At 42.1% G+C, this 11031-nt stretch overlaps 1 protein-coding gene across 2 annotated transcripts; it reads right to left on the reverse strand.

Moving 5' to 3' along the window:
• Positions 1–5175: 5175 nt before the first annotated feature.
• On the reverse strand, positions 5176–10155 carry POLR2D (RNA polymerase II subunit D). Of its 2 annotated transcripts, none has more exons than XM_073581150.1 (5): positions 10030–10155; positions 9797–9955; positions 7494–7674; positions 6420–6515; positions 5176–5521 (listed from the first exon to the last, which is right to left on the reverse strand). In XM_073581150.1, the coding sequence occupies exons 2-5, from the start codon at positions 9867–9869 to the stop codon at positions 5443–5445; spliced, it is 429 nt and encodes a 142-aa protein (XP_073437251.1). In that variant the 5' UTR covers positions 9870–9955; positions 10030–10155; the 3' UTR covers positions 5176–5442. The 2 variants fall into 2 exon arrangements, with proteins under 2 accessions (XP_073437251.1, XP_073437252.1); XM_073581151.1 differs by having other exon boundaries at positions 9797–9880; positions 10030–10150.
• Positions 10156–11031: the final 876 nt, after the last annotated feature.

Raw genomic sequence — 11031 nt, forward strand, 5'->3', positions numbered from 1 at the left:
AAGATGACATTTTCAGCGGTACCATGGATATTTATATGCGTCTTTTTGATCGCACGTTATTACACTTTTTGTTTGGCGGTATGATAATAAATCATTATTTTTTGCTTCGTTTTTTATTTTTTAAGGGGTTCGCTAAAGGGGTTAACTAATGGGACAGTTTTATAGGGCGGGTCGTTACGGACGCGGCGATACCTAATATGTGTACTTTGTTTTGTTTTTTTTATTTCCAAAAAATGGATTTATTGGGGGAATTTTTTTTTTTCTAATTTATTTGGCGATTTTTTTTTTAAATTATTTTAACACTTTTTTTTATTTTTTTAACTTTATTAAATAGTCCCAGGTGGGACATCACAGATCACTGTGACAGATCAGCGATCTGTCACAGGCAGTGCAGAAGGCTTCCTCATGCCTGCGCTTTGCAGGCACTGAGGAAGCCAGCTTCCTGCAGGCCCCCGTCGCCATCTTGGATTCGGGGGCCTGCAGGAAAGGAGCCCCCCGCAGCAGCGCTGCACATTGCGCTGCCGTGGGGGGCTCAGGGAAGCACGGAGGGAGCACCCTCCCTGCCGATGCTTCCCTTTAACCCCCGGTACACCGCGATCATGTTTGATCGCGGTGTGCAAGGGGTTAACGTGTCGGGGGCGGTCCATGACCGCCCCTGACACATTGTGCTGGGTGTCAGATGTGATAATCAGCTGACACCCGACCGCGATCAGCGGCGCTCACCACGTGGGCGCCGCTGAACGCAGTAGACGTACTATCCCGTCCATGGGCATAGGGGCCTGGGTCCCATGGACGGGATAGTACGTCGGATGGCAGGAAGGGGTTAACAATGTGCGCTAAAAATGTTTTCATGCTTCCATGCAACCCAAATTTCATACAATCAGCATATAGATATAAATCGATAGAATATATTTTAAATTCTTGGCGACGATTTAGTACTAATGTACAACTAGTCAATAGATAAACTAATGGTGGAAGTGGTGGGTGCTGGTAGGAGATGCCAGCGTCAACATGGGTCTAGGGAGATTCTTACACAAGAAAACATGGAGGAACTAGTCCATCTATAAAAAAAATATAGCAATTTTTATTAGACATGCATCTTAAAAATTTACATAACAAATAGGACGTATACGCAGACAAAAGCATAGGCAAGATACAGGTGTCAATATAGTACATGCCATATATTATACACATACAGTACATATTTGGGTTGGAAAGATATAAACATATAATAGAATCAATGAAATATAATTGGTCATGCAGTATATGAGTCTATATTATATCACACTCATTTAGAATGCCAGCATCACATAACATTGTATCAGTACAGACACACACCATGTAAACCAATCAGTAAGGTAATTCATTGTGACTGTATTGCAAAAACAACCCTGATGATTCATGGAAAACAAAATTACAAATACGGATTCCTATTATCTCTTAGCCATCTGTCACGCACATGTGCCTCACAGAATTTTATACTATTGGACAGTGAAGAATGAATAAATTACATTTTTTGCCACTAAAGTTGTTTTAGTCCCAAGTGTTTATTTTTTCTAAGGTCTATTATGAAAAAATGGACCTCAGTTTGTTGCAAAAATCTTTTAACAGAATTTATTTGATTGGAGTAAAGAAAAAATAATTACACTTTTACCACCAAAATCGTTTTATCCACAGATTTTACATTTTCACATGAGGAAATGGGTAGAAATGGCACCAAACTTTGTCCCACAATTTCTGCTGAATGTAGAAATACCCCATATGTGGCTGTACAATGCTGCTTAGCCGTACGGAGAGGCTCGAGATGGAGGGAGCGCTACTTGGTCTCTGGAGCAGATTTTCCTAGAATAGTTTGCATACTCCATATACAGAGCCCCTAAGTGCAAGAAAAGCAGAATCCCACCCAAGTGACTCCATTTTGGTAATTATACTCCTTTGGGAATTTATCTACAGGTGTAGTGACGATTTTAAGTCCATGGATGTTTTCTAGAGACAGGCATCAGTGGATGTTGCCGAGTGAAAATTGCAAACTGACGTTGTAGTAACCAGTACATTGTAGTGCCCAGCTCATGCTTCTGGAGACATGCATCCATTAGTTTGGCATGTCTGTAGTTATGAGAGGCTGCCTAAGGCCGGGGACACACTGGTGAGGAATACGGACGAGTGAGAGGCGTTAAAAGCACACATTACACACGGACAAATTATTCTCTATGGGTTTTCTCCCAACAGCCCAACATGTTTTTTAATATGTCCCTGACTAATAATTAGATGAGGGTTTGTGTGCAAAATTTTGGAGTTGGAGTTGTTATTTTAATGGGTTAATTCGTTGTTAAAAAATGCGTGGGCTTCCCATTGCCCTATAGTGGTGGCGAGTGGGTTAATCTAACAAAGGGTTAATGTCACCATTCGATTGTAAGGTGACATTAACCCTTTGTTAGATTAACCCATTTGCCACCGCTACAGGGCAATGGGAAGCCCACACATTTTTTAACAACGAATTAACCCATTAAAATAACAACTACAACTCCATAATTTTGCACACAAACCCATATCTAATTATTAGTCAGGGACATATTAAAAAACATGAAATGAAATGCTTTACTGAATGTAAACCATGTGTCATTTCATGTCGGGTCGGGGAATGATTTGATAGAAGCCGACAATTTAATTAGCGGCTATTCTGCTATGATGAACTCTGTGAAATATAAATATATATATATATGTTTATCCCAATGATATTGAGATATATATATATATATATATATATATATATATATATATATATATATATATATATATATATATATATATATTTTCTATGCGTCTATATATATTTTTTCGTTTGTTAGAAACTCTGTCATAAGGCTCCATTATATGTCCATTTTGCAAGGCGGCGAGAAAATCTCACCATACAGATTGCATACGGATGCCGACATGCGCAAAATACGTAACCACACCTTGCTTACGGATGACATATGGAGCACTATTTAGGGGTCATTCATCCGTATTACGCCTGTAAACTACGGACCATATTTTGCGTCGGTTAGCGTGACCCCGGCCTCACAAGTGGGCACTAAATGTGGTTTAGACACACTGGGGTTCAGAAGGTAGGAGGTATTTGCATTTGAGAGCGCAGAATTAATTGGATTTCTTTTGTTAGGCGAGCAGCCATAGCACTTTTCAAGACCTTTTGTACTACCAGTAACATGGAAGTCCCTATGTTTCCATTAACAGATGACAGACCCGAGTGGGGGGCTTTTTTTGTGTGGACTGAGGTGAAGTTTCTATTGGGAACATTTTGGAACACACTTGTTCGGCGCTCTACGCTGAGCAATTATATCGGAGTTTCCATCTTAATCTCCAAGGGGTACAGTTTCTCCTTGTGGAGAGCGACATGTTGAGCATGCCGCGATGAGGAGACTTGAGCCACAATGCTCAAAAACTTTTACAAACTTTTTTCTTCTGTATCGCTTTGTACTGAGAGCTATAACTTATTTTTCTGCTGATGGAAGCTGTATGGCAGCTTGTTTTTTGCGGGTCAAGATGACATTCAGAGATACCATTTTTATGTACATATCTTTTTGATTGCATTTTATTCTTTTTGTTCAGCGGTATGATGAAAAATTGTTTTTTTGGATTTTTTTATGTTAATGGAGCTCACTGAGGGGGTTAACTAGTGGGACAGTTTTATGGGGCAGGACATTCTGGATGCTGCGATAACAAACATTTATATTTTTATTAAAAAAAGTACATCAGTACAATATATATTTTTTGTATTTTCTGATTTTTTTAAAAAATATTTTTACAATTTTTTTTTTTTTTACTTGGTCCCACTATAGGACTTTCAGCAGGCTGATCGCAGTTACAAAGCATAGCAATGTCAGACCATTGCTATGCTTTGTCAGTTCTGCACTGACACAAGTTAGTTAGATCACACTCTAGCTATTGATCGCAGAATTTAAGGGGTCACACTGCTGGCAGAGTCGGGTGTCAGCTATGTTATTAAACCCACCAGCGACTGCACACACAGGTGCCGAGTGTGCAAAATCGCCTGGACGTACTCATTGCAAACTACGTACCTGTTCTATTCAGCAACCCTCTCTGTGGGCTCAGAGGGGTCACGGACTGCCCCTGCCACTTCTCAAACTTCTGCTGATGCCAATCTGCTGTGTCAATGGGCCGTAATGGTGATTGACAGCTGGCTCCGCACTGACTAACTATGGGGAGGTGGTTGTCAATCAGCATGACATCAGCAGTCATGCAGTCGACAGCAGAGCAGAAGAGAAGACGCTGATGTTGGCGTGAGGTGAAATGAAGCCAGAGTCACTGCTCTAAGCTGGCAGAGTAGATAGCATAGCAGCTTTACATCAGCACCATTTGTAAAATGTTCTTTTATTTTGTTAGGGTGCTAGAAGTTCTAAAATTGTAGCAGTCACTTTTCATTTTTAAGGAAACTTAAAAAATAATTTTTTTAGGGACCTATTCAGTTTAAGTGGCTTTGGGGGGACCCAAATATTGGAAAACCCCCAAAAGTGATACATTTAAAACTGCTGCCAGGTAGTTTATTAACCCTTCAGGAATAGCTGAAATGAGGTAAAGGTTATTAACTTTTGCATGTTATGACTATACTGGATTAAAGAGACAATCCATTCAAAGTTTTCAAATTGCAAATTTTTAGACAGTTTTCAAATCTCTGGGTTTTTTTTTTTTATAAACTCAAATCATGTTAACCCTATGTTTAACATTAACAAAGTACAATAGATCACAAAAAAAAAAAATCTCAAAATCAATGGGATATGTTGAAACAGTCCAGTTATTGCCATATAAAAGTGATGTCACTAAGAAGTTAATCATCCCCTTTGATAACCATAACATTAAAAATGTTATTTTGCAGGAAGATAAAGTTTCATATTTGAAAGGTCAGTAATCTAATCAGCCTGGGTAAAACTAGAGTTTGATAGCAATAAGACTACAATATTTTGTATCAAGAGTTGTCGGCTCGGTTCCCACAGTGTGTCTTACAATCTAAGCCCACTCAGAAGTAGCCATCCTTTAACTCATAGGCATCAACCATTTGTGCCCAACAAAAACCCAGCCAAGCTACAGTATAAGACAGCATGGTGTAACTTTAAAATCATGGTCCCCACCTACAAAAAGAGTGAAACAATGCACCCATTATTTTTTTTTTTTCATTCTTTTTCTTTATCTTGTAATAAAAGTTTTTACAATAAGTGTAATCGTTCATTAACAGGACCACAGTGGTAGAAGGAGCAGGTAATGGATCTCTTACACAATTCAGCATTACAAAAAGAAAAAAATATTTATTAAAGGATGAACATAACCCAACGGGTAAAAAGTCACTGCTGGAAATGGGGACACTGGTGACAACTGCTGACGGATGCTGGTGGAGAATGAACATGGCGGATGACTAGGACTCATTCTTCAGTACTGAAAGCTTCTCTTTGTCTGAATATCATCTAATATTTGCTGCAGCTCCTCTTCTTCAAAACGGCCTTCAAGACTGGAGGAAGGTGGGAGGCAAAGTACGAAGAAAAGTTGCATTATTTTGAAGAACAATTACAAGATACAATCCCCTTCTGCACCATGAACTGCTGGACTAGGGCTACATTCAGATACATCTTTGGCATTATCTGTGACAAGACTTTTCTTTTCCCCATGTGTCAATAGTTTTAAACCCCTTGTTGCACAATTGTGAACTGTGAGTGCAAAATTTTCCAAAACAATCCACACCATTTCATGCTATAATGAAGGGTCAGGGTAAAGGGCGACCTGCTACAATGTGCAAACCTCTTTCAGGCCAACGCTACACGTCAGGCAAACAACAAGGCACAGAACGACAGTCTCCTGACCCAATCAGCCTCTTGTATGCCCGTGAGGCTGTTGGTTTAACTCAAAACTTTGTAAAGAAAAGATTGAAGAAAAAAAAAAAAAATAAAAAAAAAAAAATAAAAAAAAGGATTTGGCCCTCAAATGGGAGAAAGGCGGACAACCCCCTCAATAAGGGTAAGGCTCACCTGCCTCCTGATTGACAGTGACAGAGGCATGGTTCCACCAATGGCTCAAATTACCTGCTCTATGATGCTGCTGTATCGCGCCGCTTTGCCTCAGTAACATCAGGGGAACGCAGGGGCACTAAAGCGCATACAAGCAGCTATATGAACGGCATGTAAGTGCTGCACTCCTTGTATACACTTCATACATTGAATCGGTGGCCGGTAACAGGCAATAAATAGTAAACCAAATTAAAAGACTTTCCATTCTTGAGAATGAAGAAGATTTTGAAAAATAGAAAGTGTCATAGTTGGCACTTTCCATTTTTAATTTAAGAATAATGGGGTCTGGTCACTGAAAAATTCTAAGAAAAAAAAAAATAAATAAATAATCATCATGCCACGTACCTTGGAATTAATGCTTTGGCTTCATCTGCTGTTTCTGGACATAGATTGGCTAAACATGCCAACTCGAACCTGTGCAGTTTCTTCTGTAAGAGCAGGCTGTGGGAAGAGAGGTGTCAGCTCAGTGCCACATTATGGACAAATATAAAGTGTGGTTACATTTAATCTCTACATGGAAGTAAAAGCATCTCTTAATCGCATTTGTACATTTCTCTTAAGATCTTCTACCTCTGACTAAAGCAATGTAAGGGTATAAAGAATTTAGCTGCAGAATGTGGACAGACCATAAACCAGACTGCAGTAAACTACTTACAATCTAGACGTACAGTTAAGCTCATTTTCGAGAAGGGGTTAAGTGTAAAAAAAGCCGAAGTGAATCATAATGCCATTTGCCATAGATCCCCTGTAGAGGTTTTGGCATGTTCACCCTCATGGCTACAGTGTATAATCTGCCCTTCCTTGGATGTATCACCTCTGCACCCTCTCAGAGTTTAAAATTCTTGTTAGAGCACAATCAGACGTCAGTTTTACTTGTACGAGTGCCATCCATGTTTTTCACAGATAGCACTTGTACCTGTGAACAGCACCGTAGACTTTCATAAGTCTGAGCTTTTCCTCGGACCTAATGGTCTGTGCAAGATCACTGAGACACGCCCGATATTGCTCCGTGTGTCAGATCAAACTCGGCAATGAAATTCACTGACCAATAGATAGAAGGTGAGAAACGTATTTTTCTCATCAATGAAAAAAAAAAAACCTGACGAAACTCACAACTCGCCAACGGATCTCGGTCTGTTTTTCTTGTATGTCAAAAAAACCTGTTGTCTGAATAAGGCTCCGAGTGTCTCTTACAGACAGAACTCATACTTATTATAGTCTATGTTGCTGCCTACATGTCCATCTCATTTTGCAGACCGTGTGGTCCACACCAAAAGACGCAGACATGTCCAATTTTGATCCAAGGCACCGAACAGACTCTGCAATGCGAAGTCTATAGGTCCACCAAAAATAAAATAAGTATATATAAAATTATTAAAGATTCTATATAGCCATTAGAGTATTGGTTATAGGGGATACCTTCTGACGCTGGCAATGGTTTCTCTGTTCTTGAAGCGACTGAACCTGGCGGTGTAGTTGAGCGTTTTCATGAAGACTTCGGATAACTCCTGCTCCTCTTCTGCGCTCTCATTCTGCTGCTTTCTGTGCTCCAGTAACATGTGCACTTCTGAATTCAGCAGCGTCTCTGCGGTCTCAAACTCTGCACAAAATTAAAACGTTCACATGATTTCTCTACAGTTACAGGAATGTTCTAATCTGTGTTCAGGAGCGGCTTCCTATATGCGGGGGGCAATGTCCTCCAGAATGAAGATTGACTGTTTGGGCTGGTGGCTTGGCAGTGCTGCCCCATGCTGCAAGCAACGCATAGAGGGTGGGTGGTAATCTGGGAAACACGTCCTATGTTCTTGAGAAGAGAGGATTTTTAATGAGGGACATTGAAAAGATGCTGTTTTTTTACAAGCACTTTACAATTTCAACTATTTAAGAACTTAGGACATTCCCATTAAAAGGTATGCTCCATATAAAAACTAAATGAAAAGTTGTGCAATATTTGTGTTTCAATTGTTAACCACTTCCTTTTTTTTTTAAATTAAATTATTGAAATTTTTTAATACAAAAAGGAAAAACAAAGAAAACAACCACCCGCAATAGAGGTACATACACCTCTAACCCCGCTCCCCCCTTCACCCCAGTTTACAACCTCAATGCAAACAATATTTTAATGGTAAAATGGTACAGCTGATTACATATAGTGCCGCTCCCAAAATTGTTACAATAGTACAAAGGAAGATAACAGGTTAATACAAGTCTCAGTTAAAGAGCTACTTATCTGAAGTCTCCTTATTGTAAGCCAAATTAAATTATCATGTAATAATCTGTCAGAGTCAAATCTTGTTCCACCTTTATATCGTCGTACCAGGATAGACCCAACCTGAACCTGGTCAGCTCGCTCATAGCAAGACCAGAATGATCAATCCAACATGCCCATATTTTTTTACATATGGAAATAGAATCTCTTGCGATATACACCTCTTTCCAAATTAACTAACCAGTTAATTTTTATTACATATTCTGCAATTGAGGGGGTTTGGTGGGAGATCCAATACTGGGCTATCAATTTTCTGGCCATAAAAAGCATTCTAGATACAGCTAACTTCCCAACCTCTTCTGCTGGCAAGTCTTCTATATATCCTAGGATACATACAAAGGGGGTTCTGCGCAGCTCAACCGAATATACTCTATTAATTATCCCTATTACTCCACTCCAGAACGCTTCAAGATTTGGACACGACCATAACACGTGCAGTAGGGTGGCTGTGTTTGTTCGACACCTTGGAGAAAGAGGATCGGGCCTAACTCCAATATCGAACAAAAACTTGCGTGCAATAAACTTGATGAGTTACATATAAATGTGACAAACGAGGGTTTCTCCCAGCGAGAGTCCGGGAACTCTTTCTAATATTTCTGACCATAAATTGTCCTCAATAGGACCAATATCTCGCTCCCACCTCTCCTTCGCACGTACAGGATGATTCAGAAGCACCAACTGCAGTATATCCCAATATAAATGAGAAATCATCGCAGCTGTTCCTGTGGATTTTTCAGTACGCTCTTATAATCTTATTCTGTTGGTTAACCATTTTCAATATACATGCTTGCTGTTAGCAAATGGAAACATTAACCTTTCACATAGTGAAACCACCAACTAACAATGTTCTCACAGTGAAGGATTGTTCCCATGACTAGATCTTTGGTCCGAGTGCTGTATGCAAAAAAACGGACTGCACTTACACCAATGTTATTCAGTGGGGAGATGCAGGCGAGAGGGGTTTTTTTTTTTTGTTTCACAGACCAGATCTGCAGGTGAAAACAAAAAATGAAGCATGCACTAGCCACACACAATGAATGCAGGGGGCTGGGCAGTAACCCTCCCGACGCGTCAGGACTGCGGAGCCCAGAACTCACACCTATCTCATCTTCTATGGACAGGGAACCCTCCTCAATAACAGCAACGGATGTCCCCTGCACACCAGCGGCGGCTGCCCTCCGCGGCTCCCCTGCCCTGCACACCAGCCGCGGCTCCCCTGCCCTCCGCGGCTCCCCTGCCCTGCACACCAGCCGCGGCTCCCCTGCCCTCCGCGGCTCCCCTGCCCTGCACACCAGCCGCGGCTCCCCTGCCCGCCGCGGCTCCCCTGCCCTGCACGGCTCCCCTGCCCTGCACACCAGCGCCCGCTGCCCTCCGCGGCCCCTGCAGTACTGCCATTATACACACGGATCGGGGCTCCCGATATTCGAGCGTCAGTCACCGGCCACAGTCTCACCTTTGGGGAACAGCAGCTGAGAGGCGTCCTCCTCCACGTCCCCCGTGCGCACCTCAGCACCGCCAGCCGCCATCCTGGATCACACTGGAATGACGTAAACGGAAGTACCACAGAGCATATAAAGGTTGGATGTCGGCGCTCTACCCGGAGGTCACATCTCTATGGTGAAGGGAAAACTCGCAAATGTGGTGGAAAGAATCACATGACCTCGAGAACCGTAGTCTGCCCCTTACCTCACACCCCTAGAAGGAAGGAACATAGGTCTGGGGTCTCACACACAGCGGGGTCTTCGCTCATTCGCTGCAGATCTGGAAGGTGTTAGGGCAGAAGAGCTCCTGATGACTGATACAGTTCTGCTGTACCTGCAGCCACCACTAAGGGGAGTCTTAGCAGAGGGATTTGTACCTGTCTCCACAGTCAGTGAACGCCCCTAGTGGCGTCAGAAAGAATATTATTTAAAGGGGTACATCACTTACACATCCGCTCACCCTTCCATGGTTTTCTTTGGGGGGAGAGCGCTGATCGAAAAATGGAAATTCTGGCACTGTGATTGCGATTCCCATGCTTGCTGTTACGTGACCTCCGACCCCAGAGAATCCTGACCGCGCACTGTGCGAGCTGTGAGGAGACTGCAGGCACGTAGGATGCAGTAACGGACTGTACACAGACCAAGGGTGATCAGGGTTTATTATACAGTAGAATCTCCACGCAGGGAGGAAACGGAGGGATACCATTCCCTAATACAGCAGAAGGCTAATGGGGATAACTGAGGTAACAGGGACAAGTAAAGTAGGGCGGCACGGTGGCTCAGTGGTTGTCCTGGGTTCGAATCCCACCAAGGACAACATCTGCAAGGAGTTTGTGTGTTCTCCCCGTGTTTGCGTGGGTTTCTTCCGGGTACTCCGGTTTCCTCCCACATTCCAAAGACATTCTAATAGGGAATTTAGATTGTGAGCCCCATCGGGGACAGTGATGATAATGTGTGCAAACTGTAAAGCGCTGCGGAATATGTTAGCGCTATATAAAAATAAAGATTATTATTATAAGCTGACAATACAATAAAATATAACTGATCCCTCAGGCGCTTATTATGGTTGAACTTCTGTCTGTGACTGGTGCTGCCTAGATTGCGTCGCAGCGGGGGTCTGTCACAATCCTGAGGTCAATGATGTAGTTTCTTTTGACGTCGGCGGTGTCCTCCCGTGGTCCTGACGATGGCGGCGAATCCTCAGGAT

The sequence above is a fragment of the Dendrobates tinctorius genome, unplaced genomic scaffold (assembly GCF_039654945.1).
Source record: "Dendrobates tinctorius isolate UK_male_01 unplaced genomic scaffold, ASM3965494v1 ptg000069l, whole genome shotgun sequence".
Lineage (NCBI taxonomy): Eukaryota > Metazoa > Chordata > Amphibia > Anura > Dendrobatidae > Dendrobates > Dendrobates tinctorius.

What these genes read in the sequence shown, in the direction of transcription:
- POLR2D (XM_073581150.1), bottom strand. Translation starts at nt 9,869, where the DNA reads ATGGCGGCTGGCGGTGCTGAGGTGCGCACGGGGGACGTGGAGGAGGAC. An exon ending in TCAGCTGCTGTTCCCCAAAG is followed by an intron (nt 7,675 to 9,796) that starts GTGAGACTGTGG and finishes AATTTTGTGCAG; the next exon opens with AGTTTGAGACCGCAGAGACG. An exon ending in GCCAAAGCATTAATTCCAAG is followed by an intron (nt 5,522 to 6,419) that starts GTACGTGGCATG and finishes ACCTTCCTCCAG; the next exon opens with TCTTGAAGGCCGTTTTGAAG.